Here is a 22,589-nt window from a genome sequence, read left to right on the forward strand (position 1 = left end):
AGGAGGGAGGGAGACCTCTTTCGGTTGGAAGGCATTTAAGAAGAGATGGTACCTGAGCTTCATCTTGAAGGAAGAGAAGGTTTCTGAAGCAAAGATGAGGAGGGAGTGCATTCTAGGCATGGGGAATGCCTAGAGGTAGGAGATAGCATATCAAGTTTGAGAAATGGCTGATAGTCCTGGTGGGCTAGGGAGTAAATGTGGAAAAGTATGCTGGAACCAGATTGTAGAAGGCCTTTTATGCCAGTCTGAGGAATTTGCATTTTATCCTAGAGTCAATAGGGAGTTAGAACTGATTCTTGGGGCAGCTAGATAGTGCTACAGTGCACAAAATGCTAGGCCTAGAGTCAGGAAGATTCCTCTTCCTGAGTTCAAATCCAGCCTCAAACACTTACTTGCTGTGTGACCCTGGGCAAGTCACCCTGTTTGCTTCAGTTCCTCAGCTGTAAAATGAGCTGGGGAAGGAAATGGCAAATAAGTCCAGTATCTTTACCAAGAAAACCCCAAATGGGGTTATGAAGAGTCACACATGACTGAAATAACTCAACGACAACTTGAGTAGGGAAATGCCATGGTCAGAACAATGCCCTATAATAATAATGTTGGCAACTATGTGTAAGAAGTATTGGAAAGGGGAGCAGCTAGGTGGCGCAGTGGATAAAGTACTGGCCCTGGATTCAGGAAGACCTGAGTTCAAATCTGACCTCAGACACTTGACACTACCTGTGTGACCCTAGGCAAGTCATTTAATCCTCACTGCCCTTCAATAAATAAATTAATGAATAAATAAACAAATAAATGAATGAATGAATGGATGGATGGATGGATAAATAAATAAAAGTATTGGAGAGGGAGGAGAGTGGAGGCAGGGAGAGGCTTAGGAGGCTTTTACAATAGTCAAGAAGAGAAGTGATAAGGGCCTATTATGTTAAGGGAGGATAGGGAATAAATAACAAAGATACTGTAGAGGTCCAGGTGCTAGGATTTGGTTGGAGAGAAGGGCAATCCATGATCCTAAGCTGGTACATTTAGAACTAGAAGAGACCTTGGAGGTCACATGGTCCACCCTCATAATTTTATAGTTGAAGAAACTGAAGTCCATAAGGGAGAAATATCTTATCTAAGGTCACACATGAAGAGATAGAAGTAGGATTCAGAGCCAGGTGCTCTGAGTCCAGATCCAGCACTTTTTCCACTGTGGATATGTTGAGTTTGAGGCTTGGGTGGAATATCCAAGTGATGCTATACAGAAGGCAGTTGAAAATGCAGGTTTGGAGGGAGAGTATAAGCATTTATGAAGTGTCTATTAAGTGCCAGGCCCTGTTATAAGCACCTTTTACAAATATTATCTCATTTGATCCTTACTACAACCATGTAGTAGTTATTATTCCCATTTTGTAGTTGAGGAAACTGAGGCAAGCAGAGGTTAAGTGACTTGTCCAAGGTCACACAGCTAGTAAGTATATGAGGCTGGATTTGAACTTAGTTCTTTTGACTCTAGACCCAACACTCTATCCACTGTGCTACTTAGGTGATTCTGGGGAATGTTTGAAGCTGGAATTTGGAAGTCATCTGTATAGTAATGATGACAACTGGACCTATAGGAGCAGGTGAAATTACAAAGAGAGCAGGACATAGGACAAGAGTTCTTGGGAGGGGGGCACACTTAGAGAGTAGAGGGAGATGATGAACTGGCAAAGGATACTGAAGACAGAGCCTTGAGGTGAACCCACAGTTAGGGGACAATGAAGAAGACAGAGAAAGAGTTGCCAAAGAGATAGAAGGAAAGCCATGAGGGAGTCAGTAGAGGGGAGGAGTGTTCAGAAGGAGGGAATGGTTGACGGTGCTGAATGCTACCAAAAAGTCCAGGGGAAAGACAACTAAGAAAGCGATGTCAAACTTAGCAAGCACAAGGTCTTCAGTGACCTTTAAGAGCCAGTCACAACTGTGTTGGAAGCCAATTACAAGAGAGCAGATGTTAAGGAAATGGAGGCATTGAATGGAGCAAACTCCTCCTTTTAGGAATTTAGCTGTGAAAAGGAGTAGAGATACAGTGCTAGTTTATGGAGGTGGCAAGATCAAAGGAAGGTTTTTAAAATAGACTTTTTGTTATAATTTGTTTTTATATACCCTAGATTTCCCCCTGTATCCCTCCTCCTTACCCCTTCAAGAAAAACACCCCTTATAACAACAAAGGAAGGAATGGAGGAAGGAAGGAAGAAGAGGAAAAAAAATCAGGAAGAGTATTCAACACAACTAAAAGATCTAACCTGACATACAATGTCCCACACCCAGAAACCAACCTCTGTAAAGGCAGAGGGGGAACTATCTTTTCTTGTCTCTGCTTTGGGATCGATCAGTCTTGGCCTTTTTTTTTTTTTTTTTGGTGAGGCAGTTGGGGTTAAGTGACTTGCCTAGGGTCACACAGCTAGTAATTGTTAAGTGTCTGGGGCTGGATTTGAACTCAGGTCCTCCTGACTCCAGGGCTGGTGCTTTATTCACTGCACCACCTAGCTGCCCTAATCTTGGTCTTTCTAATTTCTCAACATTCAACTAAAAGGAAAGGGTGTTTTTTTCCCTTTTCCTTAATAGTATTTTTTTCCAATTACATGTAAAGATAGTCTTCATAATTCATTTGTTGTTGTTGTTGGGTTTTTTTTTTTGGATTTTTGGCGGTTCATGAGGGTTAAGTGGCTTGCCCAGGGTCACACAGCTAGTAAGTGTGAAGTGTCTGAGGCTGGATTTGAATTCAGGTCCTCCTGAATCCAGGGCAGGTGCTTTATCCACTGTGCCACCTAGTTGTCCCATATAATTACTTTTTGTAAGATTTTGAGTTCCAAATTTTTCTACCTCCCTCCCTTGCCTTCCCCCTCCCCAAAATGGCAAGCAATCTGATATAGGTTATATACGCACAATCATATTAAACATATTTCCATATTAGTCATGTTGTGAAAGAAGAATCAAAACAAAAGGGAAAAACCACAAGATAGAAACAAGAACAAAACAACAACAAAAGTGAAAATATTATTCTTCAATCTGCATTCAGACTCCATAGTTCTTTTTCTGGATGTGGAGAGCATTTTTCATCATGAGTCTTTTTTAATGACTTGGATCATTATAATGCTGAGAAAAGCTAAATCTATCACAATTGATCATAGAACAATGTTACTGTTATAGTATTCTTCTGGTTCTGCTCACTTCACTCAGCATCAGTTCATGTAAGTCTTTCCAGGTTTTTCTGAAATCTGCTTTCTCATCATTTCTTTTTTTTCTCATAAAAGTATTTTATTATTTTCCAGTTACATGTAAAGATAGTTTTCAACATTTGTTTTCATAAGATTTTTAGTTCCAAATGTTTCTCCCTCCCTTGCTTCCCTCCTCACCAAGACAGAAAGCAATCTAAATTATATATGTGCAATCACATTAAACATATTTCTGCATTAGTCATGTTGTGAAAGAAGAATGAAAACAAAAGGGAAAAACCTCAAAAAAGAAAAAACAAAAACAAAAGTGGAAACAATATGGTTCAATCTGCATTCAGAGTCCACCGTTCTTTTTTCTGGATGTGGAGAACATTTTTCATCATGAGTTCTTTGGAATTGTCTTGGGTCATTCATTGCACTTCTGAGAAGAGTCGTCTATCACAGTTGATCGTCACACAATGTTGTTGATACTGTGTACAGTGTTTTCCTGGTTCTGCTCACTTCACTCAGCATCAGTCCACTTAAGTGTTTCCAGGTTTTTCTGAAATCTACCTGTTCATCATTTCTTACAGCACAGTAGTATTCCATTTCATTCCTATACCACAACTTGTTCAGCCATTCCCCAATTGATGGGCATCCCTTCAATTTCCACTTCTTTGCCCCAAAAGAATGTTTTTTTAAAGGATTTGAAAGACTTAAGCATGTTTGTAGCCAACAGGGAAAGAAGTGGTTGCTAGGAAGGGAGTGAAGATAAGAGAAAGAATGAGTAGACAAGCTCCTGAAAGGGAGATCAGATGGGATTGAGGTCACAAGGGAAGGGATTGGCCTTCACATGGAAGGCCAAAGAAGGAGAGGTTGGCTGAAGATGTCCAGAAGTTCTGGGGTGTGAAGAAAGGGCAAGAAAAGGAGCTTATGGCAAATGACTCCAATGTTTTCATGAAAGTAGATGAGGGACAGCTAGGTGGCACAGTGGATAAAGCACTGGCCTTGGATTCCGGAGGACCTGAGTTCAAATCCGGCCTCAGACACTTAACACTTACTAGCTGTGTGACTCTGGGCAAGTCACTTAACCCTCATTGCCCTGCAAAAAAAAAAAAAAAAGAAGAAAGTAGATGAGGCCCTTGGCAGAGAGAATGTGGGGTGAGGTTGAAGTTGAGGGCTTTTAAGAAGATTAGAACTGCAATTACAGGGAGTGGGATAAAAGGGGGACAATCAGGCATGAACAAAATAATTTGTATGTAGCAGTGAGGACTCAGTTGAGCTTAGAAAACATGAATTTGTAGTAATCTCACTCAGCAAAGTTTAGGAACTTCCTCTAGAACCATTCATTGACTTGGGCGTAGAAGTAGAGAGGACAAATGGGGGTAGGTTGACCAAAGTTAAGAATTAGCAGGGCAGGGGCAGCTAGGTGGCGCAGTGGATAAAGCACCGGCCCTGGAGTCAGGAGTACCTGAGTTCAAATCCGGCCTCAGACACTTAACACTTACTAGCTGTGTGACCCTGGGCAAGTCACTTAACCCCAATTGCCTCACTTAAAAAACAACAGCAACAACAACAAAAACAACAACAAAAGAATTAGCAGGGCAGGGGCAGCTAGGTGGCTCAGTGTATAAAGCACCGGCCCAGAATTCAGAAGGACCTGAGTTCAAATCCGGCCTCAGACACTTGACACCTACTAGCTGTGTGACCCTGAGCAAGTCACTTAACCCCCATTGCCCCACAAAAACAAAACAAAACAAACAAACAAAAAAACAAAAACCAAAAACAACAACAACAAAAAACCAAGAAAATTAGCAGGGCATTAGAAGGACAAGGGAGGAATAAAGGTGGAACATACACAATTGGGCCTTTCTGAACTGGTTAGTTGTAGAATTAAGAGGAATGATGAGAGGAAAGTGAAGCCAGAAAAGGGGTGATTGACTAGGAAGCCCAGAATTGAGGGACTGGAGGGCCAGTAAGAAAAATGGACATTTTGATGGTACTAAAGTTATCCATTCCACATCTCAGGGGGTTAGGGTCATGGCACCCCCATGATCTGGAAAATCCACATAAATTTTTTGGCATTCCCTTTGTACTAGAGAAGAAGTCTGATTTTTTTTTTATTTTACGGGGTGCTTACAGTACCTTATTGTAAAATTTGGGTTAAGTATTTTTTTAGTTAGTCTCTGTGTCATCTTCAGCTTCTGCAAAATACCCCCCAAATTCCCATTTAATTTCTTATGCTGACCCAAGATGTATCAAAACTGAGTTGGGGAAAGTTGCAATGTGGAAGGGATAACTGTATGAAATTTCCAAAGTGCTTTATCTCATTCGAGCCTCGAAATGATCTTGAGAGGTGGGTCCATCTATTATTATCCTTACTTTACAGATGCAGAAACCAGGGCTCAGAGAGGTTGTCTTTTTGTGGTTGCACAATTGCTAAGTATTGAAGGGGGAGGATTACTTCCCAGATCTTCCTGACTGGAGCACCAGCACACAATGTTTCTCAAAGGACAAAGAGCAGGTTTATGAGGAGTGAGGTGAGGGAGAGGTGGGAGGTCAGAGGATGGTGAGTTTTAGAGTTGAAGGTCTTGGAGGTGGAACAGCCTTGCATAATCCATGCCATACCTGTAACTCTAAAGTATGTCTCCTGTGAGTGGTTGAAGTACAGTAGAAGCTGAGGTCTTGGTATTTAATAAGCTAGGTGGCTATGGACATCAACAGGCATATACCTGGACAGGGTGAGATAGTTAGATGGCGTGAACCTCAACAGAGGACAGTTTGCTGGCTGATGAGTAGCAGATGGAGGGTCTGAAAGGGGCTGTGGGCAGTAAGACATAATTCGATGTCTCCCCTTTGTCCTTATTAATATGGTGATATGAAAAGAAGGGTGATATAGTTGGTTATGGGAGAAAGAAAGCTAGCATGAAGGGGAGTTTTTTTAACAATAGAAGGGGGTTCCAGAGAGTTCATCTATGGGGTGTGGTGGGGGTAGAGAATAGAGATGGATGGGGGATAGGACTGAGAGATAGCAGGGAAGAGAAGATTTGGTTTAATCAAAAGTTACAGTTGGAAGGGCATCATAACAGCTCTGTCACCAAACCTGTAACCTTAGCTTGATTGTGTTACCCAAACTTCACAAGAAGTGATCCGGTAGTTAAGTGAAACCTCGTTTGTGAATCTTCACCTTTCTCTGATTATTCCTAGTTTCTTTTCCTCTTGCTCCAGAGGTCTCATTTTGGGGGTTTCAGTTTTAAGGAGCCATTTCTAACACATTTATTTCTTTTCTTTTATTTCATTTCTTTATCTGTTTATTTATTTATTTACTCCTTTATTTTAGTAAGCTGCTTCTGCACCTTCCCCATCCTGTGGACAGCAAGACTGGAAAAGCAAGTTTTATCACAGAAAAGGAGACCCTTGAAGTCATCCTGACCATGAAAAGAGAGTTTGATTTCATTAATTTTTTCTGAAATTTTTTCTGGAAATAAAATAAGATGTTGTCCCGTAAGACTAGAAGCTTCATCGGAGTCCAAGGAAAACTCCCTGGATGCTGAATGGTTCTGTTGATAAGATCATCCGTTTACAGGGTGATCACTAAGGAATGGATTGGATGTCTGTATGATCAATTTAGTAGTTAGAACAATGGAAATGTTTAGACCATAGAATGTTTAATCCTTTTGTGTCAGCAGTCTTAAGGACTCAACCCAGTGAAAGATGCAATAACATAATCCATCCCTCAACAACTGGCCATTAGCATGGCAAAACCAAACCAAACCAAAAACCAAAAGGCCTTATTTCTCTGTTATCTGCTTCATTTGGGTTCAATTGTGTAGACTTGCATTATGATGAAGTAGTTTAAATGTTCCCATTGTTGGTCTACCCATTGTCCCAAAAGTCCTAGTGCACATTAAGCTTAAAAACTTAAAACTGCATTAGGACTTTGGGGACACTTTATAGGTATTAGCGTTTTCATCAGACATGTTTGAGTGGAAAAGGAAATGAAGGGATGCTGTCCTCTTTGAGAAATTTGGACCTGTTTGAAATGTTTGTTATTAGTCATATTTTAAAATCTTTAAAAAACTTCCCCCCCTCCCATGCAGCCTTATAATTGCTACCAATTATTTACCTTTTTTTCCTACCCTTCATTATATTGTGACCACTGAATGCCTTGGATTCTGAAAGGCATTTAGAGAAACAAGTGGCATTCTTAGCAAATTGGCTGTCTCCCTCATTTCCAATCTTTCTTCTTAATTGGTGACGTGTGCTAGTCTTTTGTCCCTGTTCTTGTTAACTGTTTGAGTATAGTACACCCATAGATTAAAAATGTCCCTCCATTAGTCACATCCTTCATTTACAAGTTAGCAATAAAAGAAAACTTGTCTTCTAAAATGGGCAGTTCTTCCGTGTTTTTCTTTCAATCTCAGGAGTGAATCGAGAAAAGGGAAAGTGAACAATTGAGAGATGATCATCCTTCTTCTACAAGTGCCGGGGGAAATCAGGACTCCACCAGCTGTGTCCTGGAGATAGTTCAGCCCCTCAGCTGAGGGGCCAGCGAGGATCTAGGCTGTGAATAGGTCAAGTAGAACCAAGCAGGACTGGGACTTTGATCAATTGGCTGTGCTTAAGCAGGAAGAGCTCTACGGAATTTAAAATTGAAATCACCCTGGCGACGGTCTTGTGAGGAGACAAAAGGGGAAAGGCAAGGATTAAGTGGCTAAATAGAGCGGGAGTGATTTAAGTCCCTGAAGTGATTTGGATCAAAAGAGTAACCTACCCTACCTGCTTTGTGGTCTTAGCATTTCTTTTATCGAGACAGTATTTTAAGAGTTTATTTGGATTATGCCCCAAAGTCTAAGCTCTGGGTAAGCATTTCTCTTCTCCAAAGACTAGCAATGAATCAGTGGGAAATGTACTACCCCACCCCCTACGTTATGTGCTGGTACTAATTAGAAGGACTATCACTCAAGTAAGGTGAGCTGGATGACTGGGTACACTTTGTCCCTGGAAGAGAAGACAACACTTCCAAGCCAAATTGCATTGGGCATTGCTTATGTGGTTTGGTCTTAATTATGTAATGAAACTGAGCTTCAAGAACAATGTAATTTAGCTCAGTGATTTATAGCCATCTAGAAATCACCTTACTTCACTGTCCTTGGGGTCAGAAGTTGTCCTTTTGGACAATTCAGAGGACTTGCCACTTTTAAAGAGAAATATTCAGACTTCCAAAATGGTAGTTTCCAAGTAATCAACAGGAATCTTTTAAGCCCCCTACTGTGTACCAGACACAGTGCTAGGAACTGGAACACTCACCCTCCCTTTCCCTCTCTCACTAAGGGGTCACTCGGACCACTGGACTAAGTTTAATATTTGAGGTGCCTGTCCTCTAAAAAGGGGGGGAGGGTCAGGCTCTTTTTGTCTAACCCAGAGCCCTGGAGAAAATCACTTAGCACTTAGGTTTGGCTAATGTCTAGGGTCTCCCCTAAAGGAGAAAGGTACTTGATGTAGAATCTAAATAAGGTGAAGAACAGTTCTCTGTTTCTTCCATGATATGGGGTTGGGATACTTCAAGGAATTTGGGGCTATTAAAGTTTAAACTGGCCTACTATCTAAGAGAGGAACACACCTTGAGAAGTAAGAGAGAGAAGCCTATTAGGCGAGGCTGTTGCCTGATAGGGGTGGGGGGTGTGGGGGGCCGGGGGACAGAGATAACTCCAGAAGTCTGGACCACCACCTTTCATTCAAGTTTTCCTCCACCCCCGGAGGGAACTTTCTATTGTCAAGTGGTGATCACCCCATCTACCATCCATAAAAGATTTTGTCTTTCTCCTGTTCGAGGAGATAGGTATATCAGAGAATCATGTCTGAACCATCTCCTCTTCTCGGTCATTTTCTCTAGAACTTAAATAAAAGACTATTTTATTTTCATTGGATTTGTGTGTGAGAGGGTGTAATTCTTTTTTTTTTTAGTGAGGCAATTGGGGTTAAGTGACTTGCCCAGGGTCACACAGCTAGTAAGTGTTAAGTGTCTGAGGTCGGATTTGAACTCAGGTCCTCCAGAATCCAGGGCTGGTGCTCTATCCACTGCGCCACCTAGCTGCCCCGGGTGTAATTCTTTAAAGAGGAATATGTAAGGACCCCCACACCACAATGGATTCCCTCTTGACATTCCATAAAAAGACACAAGCATGCGTTGACCAAAAAAACCAAACAAACCAACAAAAGCAAACCCCTTACACATAAAAGCAGTACCTTACAACCATTATTATGTTCATCTGGAAGGTTCATAGGATAAATAGAAACTGAGGGCAGAGAAGTTAAATGACTTACCCAGGGTCACATAACTATTAAATGTCAGGGATAAAAAAAAAAAAACCAAACCAAAAAAACCAAAAACCAAATTTTGGGGGCAGCTAGGTGGCGCTGCAGTGGATAAAGCACTGGCCCTGGATTCAGGAGTACCTGAGTTCAAATAAGGTCTCAGACACTTGCTACTTACTAGCTGTGTGATCCTGGGCAAGTCACTTAACCCCCATTGCACCGCAAAAAACCAAAACAAAACAAAATGTCAGGGATAGATTGATGAAACATCCCAACCTGAAGCATTTCATGGGATTACTGATTTGGCTTTTCACCTGTGAGTAGGTTCTGTGCTATCTTCTTCAAGCTCCATGCATTCTAGCATGCCAGGCCCATCTGCCTACTAGTGGCCATCTTGTCCAAGAAGAAGCAGTATTTATAAGGGACTCTTCCTAAAGTGTGGCCAGTGCCAGCTAAGGAACCCAGGAATTCCCCAAGTAATTACTCTTGAGAAGTCCAGCTCGAAGGACCATTGTTGTGGTACTATGCTCAGGGAAAGAAGCTCAAAGCAGAAGAGGCACCCTGAAGTCCAAGATCCCAACTCAGGCTTGGGTGTTTGGAGTCACAGTAAATCATGGGAAGTTGCATAAAGATAATGACTTACAACATACTCTAGAGAGAGGAAGGGAGAACCAGAGGGAAGAGACTCTCCTTTTATTTTGGGGGGTGGGGTGGGGCAATGATGGTTAAGTGACTTTCCCAGGGTCACACAGCTAGTAAGTGTCAAGTGTCTGAGGCCAGATTTGAATTCAAATCCTCTTGAATCCAGGGGCCAGTGCTTTATCCACTGCAGTGCCACCTAGCTGCCCCTGAGACTCTCCTTTTAAAGTCTACTGTGTGTAGCTCTTCCTAATTCAGTGGCCAATCCTCTTTGATATAGCTTTAAATGAAGCACTACCCCAACATCCCCCTCCTCCATCCATCATAGGACTACCCAGGATTTCCTACATCATCCCAAAACACCCACCTCCTTCCATATTGAGCCCATGTGTCCTTGGATGTGACCGAGACTCAGGCCTATCCCTACTCACACTCCATCTGGCCACTGTCGTGTAAGTATATACAAAATAAACACCAGGTGATTTTTTGGGGGGAGGAGAGAATTGCTCACAACCGGGGGGACCAGGAAAGCTAAAAGTGATCTTAGAGACCAATCTTCTTTGCCAGAGAAGACCAAACTCCACTCATAGAAATCTAGAAAAGAGAGTACACAAGAGAAATTCTTGTCACTGTTTTTTGGTTAACCTTTCCTACTGTTTAGAATAGAGGTGTCAGGGGTGGCTAGGTGGTGCTGCAGTGGATAAAGCACCAGCCCTGGATTCAGGAGGACCTGAGTTCAAATCTGGCATCAGACACCTGACATGTTCTAGCTGTGTGACCCTAGGCAAGTCACTTAACCCTCATTGCCCCGCTTCCCCCCCAAAAAAGAAAATAGAGGTATCAAACATGCTGCCTGCAGATCCCATGTGGACCACAACACTCATGAATGTAGCCTGAATCAGATTGAAATGGAATCAAGAAATATTTAGCAACATAAATAAAAATGCAATCAAACATATATCATGTTACATTTTAAAACTAAGTCAGGGGGCAGCTAGGTGGCACAGTGGATAGAGCACCGGCCCTGGATTCAGGAGGACCTGAGTTCAAATCTGGCCTCAGACACTTAACACTTACTAGCTGTGTGACCCTGGGCAAGTCACTTAACCCCAATTGCCTCACCAAAAATAAAAATAAACAAATAAATAAATAACTAAGTCAGCATGCTGCCTTCGGGAATTCCTATGGATGGATTAATGCCCTGACTCTCTTCTACCACCTTTCTATTTTAAGTTTGAAACCACTGATTTAGAGGATTCAGTTCCTAAGGCCCCAACTTGAGCCTCTGCTCCTTCCTTGGGAATTATTTCAGTCCATTATTCTGTCCCATAATCCCCAGAGGCATTTGCAGAGCCTGTATATATGCTCTGATTAGCTTCCTAATTCCAAACTTGAACATTTCAAGAGAATGTATTTTAAGAACATCTTGATTGCATCATGGATTCTCCCAATTAATCCCTGCAATAGAGCCATCCATAAGTTCTTAGAACACCAACTAATCATTTGTAAGTGACTATGAAGCAACAAATTCTAGGGTAGTATCATACTCTGTCAACCTTCTAATTGTAAATGCTCATGGAGGTAACCAAAGTAAGATAATATAAAAATTGTTCCTACTTATGTAACCCATTGTGTCAGAGCCAGAGCCTCATTGACAAGTAGACAGACCTGGCTACCCATAAATTTAGGAGTACAATTTTAGGGGATCTCTCACAAAATTTCACTGGTGAATGCCTCTACTCAAGGAAACCTGGGAATATCGGTATCTGGCTTCCTTTATTCCCCTTCCTCAAAGGGCCCTTAGCTCCCCCACAAGCACATAAGTTAACAAGATATCTTTTATTTTACTTAGCTTTTATGCAACTTAACAAAAAATATAGAATAGGTATGAGGATATATACCCTGTGATTCCCTTAAGAAAGGTGTGGGGGGGCAGCTAGGTGGTGCAGTAGATAGAGCACCGGCCCTGGATTTAGGAGGACCTGAGTTCAAATGTGGCCTCAGAAACTTGACACTTACTAGTTGTGTGACCCTGGGCAAGTCACTTAACCCTCATTGCCCTGCAAAAAAAAAAAACAAAAGAAAAGAAAAGAAAGAAAGGTGGGAGGGTTACTAGCTGTGTGACCCTGGGCAAGTCACTTAACCTTCATTGCTCCACCAAAAAAAAAAAAGAAAAGAAAAGAAAAGACAGGTGGGAGGGGCCTACCTGTGTGCCTACTACATTTGCTTTCAGTTTTCATTCTGATATTCACCTATTCAAAGGCTAAACAGGAGAAGAAAGAGAAATCATCTGGGCTAGAAAGGAGCTAAGGGGGGGGGCAGCTAGGTGGTGCAGTGGATAAAGCACTGGCCCTGGATTCAGGAGGACCTGAGTTCAAATCCAGCCTCAAACACTTGACACTTACTAGCTATGTGACCCTGGGCAAGTCACTTAACCCTCATTGCCCCCCACACACAAAAAAGAGAGAAAGAATCTAAAGGTCCAAAGATTTAAGGGTATTAAAAATCCAGTTAATAGAAGTTTTAAAAAATTAATTATTTTAACTAAAATCCACATTTCCTCATAATAGAATCAATATTTTTATGGGCAAGGTAATAGAAGAAAGGCTCTCAAGTAGGGAGAACAGAGATGAATGATGGGGAAACTAGAAATACGTTCCTGCTTGGCCTAGGTCTGAGAAAAGAGGGGGAAATGGTTTCTTTGGTCCATCAACCTGGAGCCTCCAGAAGAGTTTTGTTTTTTTGTTTTTTGCAGGGCAATGAGGGTTAAGTGACTTGCCCAGGGTCACCCAGCTAGTAAGTGCCAAGTGTCTGAGATTAGATTTGAACTCAGGTCCTCCTGAATCCAGGGCCAGTGCTTTATCCACTGCAGTGCCACCTAGCTGCCCCCTCCAGAAAAGTTTTGTGGGAGGTGGGAAGGGGAAGAATGGGAGGGATGGAAAGTCAAAGTAGGAGGTCACAATCTCTCTCTGGAGAATGGGGGTGGGAGTGGGTTGTGCTCCAGAACACACTGCCTTGGTGGGTGGGAGTCTCATAATGGGTTGTATTTGGGAGGAGTGGGCACCTCAGGAGAGCCTCCTTTATGAGAAAAGATCATGCTTCCCAAGTCCAAATGCCACACCAGGAGAAGAGATATATACAGCTCTTGGGGGCATCTGGTGTCACAGTGGATGGGGGAACATGGGTCTAGAGGAAGGTTTATTTTCAGTAAAGAAAACTAAGGTCTAGGTAGGGGAAGTTACTTGCCCAAGGTCACACAGGTAGTTAGCGGTAGAGTCAAAATTTGAACTCAGGTCCTATGTCTCCAAATTCATTGCTCTTTTCATTGTACCATGTGGTTTCTCTTAGATAGACCTAGATAGATTAGCAAGCATTTATTAAATGTTTATGTGAGAGGTGCTGTGCTAAGGGATGGAAATACAAATGCATGTAAATAAGGAGTTTACATTTTAAAGGGCAGCTGGAGGGGCACCTAAGTGGCGCAGTGGATAGAGCACCAGCCCTGGAGTCAGGAGTACCTGAGTTCAAATCTGGCCTCAGACACTTAACACTTACTAGCTGTGTGATCCTGGGCAAGTCACTTGACCCCAATTGCCTCACTAAAAAAAAAAGAGAGAGAGAGAGAAAGAAATAAAGGGCAGCTGGAAAGAGAGGAGTTGGGGAGGTTACACAATAGCTGGAGATGTCTAGGAGGTGCTGTGCAGGCATGGAATTCAGGAAGGTATAGCCAAAGCTGCCCTATCAAAGTCCAGAAGGTTTCTGGGGGCAGGGTCCAATTTTCCAGTGGGGAGGAAGTAGAGATGATGGCCTGGGTATAGATGGCATGGTTGAAGATGTCTAGGAAATGATGACTGGCCTCTTTGACTCAGGATACTGAGGGAGCATATACTTTTTTTTGTTTGGTTTTGGTGAGGCAATTGGGGTTAAGTGACTTGCCCAGGGTCACACAGCTAGTAAGTGTTAAGTGTCTGAGGCCGGATTTGAACTCAGGTCCTCCTGACTCCAGGGCCGGTGCTCAATCCACTGTGCAACCTAGCTGCCCCAGGAGCATATACTTTATCACACTGCCTCCTCCATGAATGAAGGTATTGGGGAGTGGCAGCTAGGTGGTGTAATGGATAAAGCACTGGCCCTGAAGGTGGGAGGACCTGAGTTCAAATCTCACCTCAGAAACTTACTAGCTGTGTGACCCTAGAGAAGTCATTTAACTCCAATTGCCTTAAACATTCAGGGCCATCTCCAGTCATGCTGATGTATATCTCCTCACTGGACCCAGATGGCTCTGGAAGAGAGAGTGAGGCTGGTGGCCCTGCACAGCACTTCCTCACTTAAATGCAATTCAGTGTAAGTCATGACATCACCTTGAGACTTCTCAATAACAACAACAACAAACCTAAACAAGCAATATGATGAGGAAGGGAAGAATAGGCAAGATCCAAGATTGTACTAATGAGTGAATCTTGGGCATTTTTTAAAGTCCCTCAAGTGGGGGCAGCTAGGTGGCACAGTGGATAGGAATCAGGAGTACCTGAGTTCAAATCTGGCCTCAGACACTTAACACTTACTAGCTGTGTGACCCTGGGCAAGTCACTTAACCCCCATTGCCTCACTAAAAAAATAAATAAATAAAATAAAATAAATAAAAATAAAGTCCCTCAAGCTATTTGTGTGGATAAGATACAGTCAGTTAGGAGATAATAATACATTTAGGTAGATTTAGAACATTAACAAGGACTCTTTGGGTCCGGTTATTTAAATAGTGTCTTATAGCCCATGATCAATTGTAAAGTTATGGTACAGTGTTAATTTTATTTTCTTTATTTTTTTTTAGTGAGGCAATGGGGGTTAAGTGACTTGCTCAGGGTCACACAGCTAGTAAGTGTTAAGTGTCTGAGGTCGGATTTGAACTTAGGTACTCCTGACTCCAGGGCTGGTGCTCTATCCACTGTGCCACCTAGCTGCCCTATGGTACAGTGTTAAAAATATGTTTAATCTAATATTGCCGTTTAGCAAGTACCAGAAGTTTTTCAAATCTAATTTGCCCAAGTCCCTTCAGCTCTGTTTTCCATTTTATCTTTTAGTTAAATTGATCCAACACTGAAAGAGAAATTAACAGAAATTTCAATATGTTTAGAGGTACTATAGACGATGAAATAGTATCAAGATTAAACATCCATGAACCAAATGGCATAGCATCTAAATCCAGAAAGGAAAAATTAGAGAAAAATACAATAAGCATAGGCTATGATAATATTAGGGTCTGAGTGGTGGGCGAAGGTATGACTTTAGGCAAATCTCTTTCCTCCTTTGGGTCTTAATTTCTTGTCTTACATACTGGGCATTGGCTAGTTTTTACTTTTCCGCAAGATTCAATACTTAATGTTTGTGAAACACTTTAAAAATAATTCAGTGGTCTCACTATCATGCGTATGCAAAGTCAATTCAAGCTCCCATTAACAGCTCCCACTGCCTGAAATTAATGCCTTCTCTCCCATCTGTGTTGTTCAGTTGTTTCAGTCCTGTCCTACTCTTTGTGATACAATTTGGGGTTGGTTTTGTTTTGTTTTTGGCAAAGATACTACAGTGGTCTGCCATTTTCTTCTCCAGCTTATTTGAGAGATGAGGAAACTGAGGCAAACAGGGTTAAGTGATTTGCCCTGGGGCACATAATAAGTGTCTGAGACCAGATTTGAACTCAAGAAGATGAGTCTTCCTCATTCCAAGTCCAGCGCTCTATCCACTGCAACACCCAGATGCCCCATCTGTATTCAGTTATTTATTTGGCTTGGATGGGAATTGAGAGCTTCTTCTGTCTCCCTGACCTATCTGAGAAGAAGCTACTTTCCTGGGCATGACTGTGACTTTTGTCCTTTGGAGAAAAAATAGAAGTAAAGGCAAAACTTTGGGTTCAAAGATGCTGCTTGTACCTGATATCCTAAGCTCTGTACAGGCTGAGATGAGGATAGAAGTCAGAACAACTTGTCTTTAGGGAGGCTTGTTTGGGGAAATGACCTTTCTCCTGCCTTCATCAGGATCTGTTTGTAACTGGTAATTATCTTGTGAGTAATATACCTAGGGCTACCATTTTGCCATAAGATCATAGAATGTTAGAGCTTAAAGAGATTTTAGAGGCCTCTAGTCCAACCCCTTCAAGCTGTGATACTCACAAGATCACAGAATTTCATAGTTGGAAGGGAACTTAGCCACTCTTCAGTCCAACAATACCCCCCAAAGAATCCCAACTCCAAGGAGAGCTGCCAACGACTCTGTGCCATGATTTGAGGTTAGTCTCAAAGCCATCGCCTATGAGGATTGGTTAGCACTGGAGATGTTTAACTTGGAAAAGAGAAGACTTGAGTTGGGGGAACATTATAATTATCTCCAAACATTTGAAGGGCTATGAAATACATTAGATTTGTACTGCTTGGGGGCAGCTAGGTGGCACAGTGGATAGAGCACTGGCCCTGGATTCAGGAGGACCTGAGTTCAAATCCTGCCTCAGACACTTAACACTTACTAGCTGTGTGACCCTGGGCAAGTCACTTAACCCCAATTGCCTCACCAAAAAAAAAAAAAAAAAGGTTTGTACTGCTTAGCCCCAGAGGATACGCCTAGGGATGATGTATAGAAGTTTCAGAGGCAAATACCATTATCCCTTCCACATTGAGGGGCTTAGGGTTACAGCACCCCCAAGATCTGGAAAATCCATGTAAATTTTTTTTGGCCCTCCCTTCATACCAGAGAAGCCTGAACTTTTTCTTTCTCTTTTATAGTACCTCATTGTAAAATTTGGGTTAAGTTATTTGGTCATAGGCTCTATGTCATCTGCTGGCCTTCATATGTCGTCTGAGATTTCTGCAAAATTTGTGCAGTGGATAACGCACCAGCCCTGGATTCAGGACCTGAGTTCAAATCTGACCTCAGACACTTGATACTTACTAGCTATGTGACCCTGGGCAAGTCACTTAACCCTCATTGCCCTGCAAAACAAACAAACAAACAAACAAAAACCACAATGGGGTAAGTCAAGGTGTGGAAGGGATGACTATATAGGATCATGGTAAGAAAGAACTTAGAGTTGTCTAAATGTGGAGTGGACTTTATCCTCAATGGAGGTCCATAAGCCAAGGCTGAATATGAAACCTGAGACTTGGTGTAAAGATTTGGTGGTAAAATTAAAAAAAATGAAAATGTTCAATAGCACAGGGCCAAGCAAACATCTCTGTGGCATTCCACTGGAGTGGAGGCTCATAGTTCTGGTGCTTGAAGGGACCTCAGGGGCCATCTAGTCTAATGGCTTCATTTCACAGATGAGCATACTGAGGCCCAAGAAAGTGAAGTGACTTGTCCAGGATCATACATCAGAGGCAGGATTTGAACCCAGGTCCTTTAACTCCAGAGTCAGTATTCTTTCCCCCATACCACAGTTGACACCAAACATCATTCATTCTATTGTGTCCATGCCGAACCCATATAATTGTACTGCTGTCTAGCCTATGCCTCTCTATGTTTTCCATAAGAACAACATGGAAGGCTTTTCCAAAGGCTTGCCTAAAAAGCAATGCCGACCACAGTATTCGCTCACCCTCCCAATCTAATAAGCCCGTCAAAAGATGACATAAGGTCAATCTGGCATGACCCGTTCTTGATGAAGCCAGGCTGCCTCTTTGTTATCCCCACTTTCTTTTCTAGATGTTCACTAACAACCCCTCTAATAAGACATTTGAGAACACTGCCAGGAATTGAAATCAAAGTCTCTGGCTGATGGTTTGCAAACTCCATTTTCCACCCAATTTCAAAAATCACGACAATGGGAATTGTCTCTAGTTGCACAAAAATCCCTGACATTGGATTGACAATTGCACCTACCTGTTCCTTCAGTCTCCTGGGATAGAATTCATGTAGGCCTGCTGACTTGAGATCATTAAGGCCCACCAGATACTGTCTTAATATCGCCCTCCTTATCTCAAGTACCAGCTTCCCTATATCCTATTTTACTTCCGTTCTTTCTAGTCCAAAGGCCATTCTCCTTGGCAATGAAAAAGGAAGTAAAAGAGGGGTTCTGCCTTCTCTGTATCACTGGAAATCTTTTTTTTTTTTTTTTTTGCGGGGCAATGAGGGCTAAGTGACTTGACCAGGGTCACATAGCTAGTAACTGTCAAGTGTCTGAGTCCGGATTTGAACTCAGATCCTCCTGAATCCAGGGCTGGTGCTTTATCCACTGTGCCACCTAGCTGCCCCCATCACTGGCAATCTTGGCACAGTAGAGAGAATACTGGGCCTAGAGTCAGGAAGACCTGAGTTCAAATACATCCTAGCTATGTGAGCCTGGGCAAGTCATTACACCTCTGCCTGCCTCAGTTTCCTTTTTTTGTGGGGGGGGGTCTTATTTTTTTTTCTGTTTAGAATTTTATTTTCCAAAACAAATTTTGACATCAATTTTTAAAACTTTGTGTTCCAACTTCTCTTCCTCCCTCCCTCCCCACCCCCACCCCTCAAGAACTCAAGCAATTCAATATGTTATACATGAGTAGTCATGGAAAACATCTCCACATTAGCTAGGTTGTGAGAGAAAAACAGATAAAAACAAAACTTCAGATTAAGGAACTGTCCAAAAAATATATGCTTCAATCTGTTTTCAGATACCATCAGTTCTTTCTCTGTAGATGGATTGCAATTTTCATAAGTCCTTCAGAGTTATATTGAATCATTGCATTGCTGAAAATAAACACGTGCTTCCCAGCAGATCATCTTACACTATTGCTGTTCTTTTGTATACAGTACATTTCACTCTGCTTCAGTTCATGTGGGTCTTTCCAGCTTTTTCTGATAGCATCCTGCTCATCATAACTTTTCTATAGTACCTTAAACTTGACAAAGAATTTTCTTCACAATAGCCCAGCAGAGTAGGTACCATACATTTTGCCATTATAGTCAATCATCATAACTGTTTCCCTTCCATCCTATTCCCTTCTCATGATATTTATTCTATTTTTTATCTTCTTTTACCCTATTACTCCTCAAAAGTGTTTTGCTTCTGACTGCCCCCTCCCCCGCTTTGCCCTCCCTTCTTTCACCCTTCCCTCCCTATCCTCTTCCCCTCCTACTTTCCTATAGGGTTAGATAGATTACTCCTCCCGTGCCTCAGTTTCCTTACCTGTAAAATGGGGATCATAGTAGCACCTCCCTCCCAGGGTTGTTGTGAGGATCAAATGAGATAATAATTATAAAATTCCTGGCACATAGTAAGTGCTATGTAAATGTTAGCTATACATATACATCAACATGCGCACACATACACACATGCATGCACATATATACAATCACACATGCACACACATACACATACACACATATATACCTATATGTATACACATACACAATACACACACATATCCATACACATACACATACATGTATAAACATATACACATGTACATATATACACATACATGAATACACACATACGCATATGTATGCACACATATGTACACACATGCACACATACATGCACCCACATACACATATAAATACACACATATATAGCTATATATAGCTACAGCTATAACTCTAGTCCTATTCTTTCTTCAATTCTCTTCTTTTCTTTAACATAGTGGGGAAAAAACACCACCTCAAAGCACCAAACCTCCTTTTTATTACCCTGGGCTTTCTTTGACAGCCTCAGTTTATTCTGAACTTTAGTATTTTTGAATGAAGGAAGGAAGCATTTATTACCTCTTGCTATGTACAAGGTACTACATTAAGCTTTGAGTCTATAGTTACATGCGTCATGTTTTCGTATTCATCCACTATTGCCTGACCTTGCTTAATCTTCTACATCTGGCTTTAATAAGATAGAAGTTTTTATTACTTCCTAGTGTTTGCAGCAAATCTCTAAGACTTCTAAGTTGCAGAACAGTTCCCAATCTGCATTGGAGGAAATACCCACATTGATGAGCTCACAGATTTAATGGAATATTAGACAGGCAAGCCAACTTAGCTGAAGTAGCAAAGCATTGTGAAGGAGAGACAGGAGGTAGCATGTGCCAGGCAGGTCAAACCACTGCTACCACCTTGATCTCTACCTCCCCTTAGACTCTAGTTGAAATAGTCCAGGACCCTGAGCCAAGAGACCTGGAAATATTAGCTTTCCCCTGTCACCTTATTCCCCCACCCTCCGCTAGTCCTACTTTCATTCTAGCTCTCACAAGGGGTCAAGCCATTCCCCTCCTCCCATCAACCACCAACTAACCACCACCCAAAGACAGCCCAAGATTTCCAGCATTCCTAAGACTGGGCCAGTCCCTGGTGCCATCATTCAGAAAAGCAAACCTTGTAGAGATGGTACCTCTGAGGGGGCTGCAGCTCCCCTGCCTCAGTTGCCCCACTGACAGAAAACCCAGAAGACAAAGGTCTCTCCATCAAAGTCCTTGGCACTGTCAAGTGTTTCCACATCAGAAACTGGTATGATTTCATCAATGGAAACAGCTTTAAAGAAGATAATTATCATCTGCTTTGCTGCTGCTCCACCTTAAGAACAATGGGGCCCTTCTATCTGCTGAACCCTCCCATGTAAAGGTGAGCTCCCTAAGAGTAGGAACCATCTTGTTTTTCTACTTTTTCCTACTCAGCACAGTACCGGGCACATGGTAAGCACTTATTAAATGCTTTTTCATTCATTTATTCATTAATTCATCCAGTCATTCATATTAGAGCTTGGGAGATTCAGCCTGGGGTTCGAAGCTCTCAAGATCCTTTCAAAGGCTGACTGCTACATGGCATGCCGATTATCTTACTTTGCAAAGATTCTGCATTTGTTGTTGTTTGTCCTTCATTCTCCAGGAGGACCATGACATCCGGGTAATGTCATGACTTGCACTGAATTAGATTTAAGTGAGGTAGGGCTATACAAATTCACCAGCCTTTCTCCTCCAGAGCCATCTGGGTCCAGTGGCAAGATATAGCTCAGGATGACTGGAGATTGCCTGAGATGTGGGTTAAATGACTTGCCGGGGTCACACAGCTAGTAAGTGTCTGAGGTGAGATTTGAACTCAGGTCCTTCCAACTTCAGGTCCAGTGCTCTATCCATTGTGCTACCTAGCTGCCCCAGATTCTGCATTTACTTACTTACGAACAGCAGCATTTCACTCCAATGGAATTAAAGATTCTTTTTTTCTTTTTTGGCAGGGCAATGAGGGTTAAGTGACTTGCCCAGGGTCACACAGCTAGTAAGTGTCAAATGTCTGAAGCCAGATTTGAACTCATGTCCTCCTGAATTCAGGTCCGGTGCTTTACAGAATTGAAGATTCTTGGGGCAGCTAGGTGGCGCAGTGGATAGAGCACTGGCCCTAAATTCAGGAGGACCTGAGTTCAAATCTTGCCTCAGACATTTGACACTTACTAGCTGTGTGACCCTGGGCAAGTCACTTAACCCCAATTGCCTCACACACACACAAAAAAGAATTGAAGATTCTTGAGAGAAGGCAGTGGTTCGTTTTTGCTTTTGTGTCTCCAGTGTCAGGTATAGTACCTCACACATGGTAGACATGATATATTTGTATTGATTGAATGAACGAACATGTCATCTAGCATTTTGATCTAAGTGTGCCATCCATGTCTATACCTAGGTCATTGTTAAAATTTTTAAGGGGCAGCTAGGTGGCGCAGTGGATAGAGCACCGGCCCTGGAGTCAGGAGTACCTGAGTTCAAATCTGGCCTCAGACACTTAACACTTACTGGCTGTGTGACCCTGGGCAAGTCACTTAACCCCAATTGCCTCACCAAAAATAAATAAATAAAAGAACTACACTTTGGGTCCAGATATTCAACTGGCTCCAAATCCATCTAATTACACTATTGTCTAGCCAACATCTCTCTCTCCATCTTTTCCACAAGAATACAATGGTTGACTTGATACAATATTTTGCCAAAGTTGGAGTAAACTCTCTGTCCAACATCCCTGTGATATATTTCTGTGATGTCCACAACCCCATACCAGAGGACATTCTAGGGTATCTATTAAGCTCCCTGTTCCTCAATCTCTCAGAGGAGTTAGCTGCCACTCATCCCTTGCTCGACCTCGGCCCAATATCTCAGGTACTTGAGTCAGTCTAGGGAGTGAGTCTGCTTTTTCCAGTGAAATCTTACTACCTGTTTACCATCATCTCACTGACCATACCCATTTGTCTTTCCCAAAAATAAATCATGCTCCAGCCCTAACTCAAATGGTTCTATGATCTCATGTGTATTCCCAACAACAATGCAGATCTCAGTCCATCCTAGCCTGCCAATCCTGGGGCCTTCTTGTCCACATTCTTCCACAAGCTTGCCACATTTTCCCAGGTCAACCCACCATTCTCAGAGCCTTGCTCATCTTCTCTTTTTAAAAATTTCCTTTTCATTTTATTTTTTCTCAATTATATGTAAACAAAAATTCTTAACATTTGTTTTT

At 42.1% G+C, this 22,589-nt stretch overlaps 1 protein-coding gene across 1 annotated transcript in view; it reads left to right on the top strand.

The window, feature by feature from the left end:
* The window catches only part of DNAAF6 (dynein axonemal assembly factor 6), an 87,217-nt gene extending 79,700 nt beyond the window's left edge, over positions 1-7,517 (top strand). The window contains exon 7 of the mRNA XM_043974740.1: positions 6,520-7,517. Coding sequence (XP_043830675.1) covers positions 6,520-6,649 — 130 coding nt within the window. The 3' untranslated portion in view covers positions 6,650-7,517. The remainder of the gene's footprint in view (positions 1-6,519) is intronic.
* Positions 7,518-22,589: the final 15,072 nt, after the last annotated feature.

Source organism: Dromiciops gliroides, chromosome X (genome assembly GCF_019393635.1).
Source record: "Dromiciops gliroides isolate mDroGli1 chromosome X, mDroGli1.pri, whole genome shotgun sequence".
Lineage (NCBI taxonomy): Eukaryota > Metazoa > Chordata > Mammalia > Microbiotheria > Microbiotheriidae > Dromiciops > Dromiciops gliroides.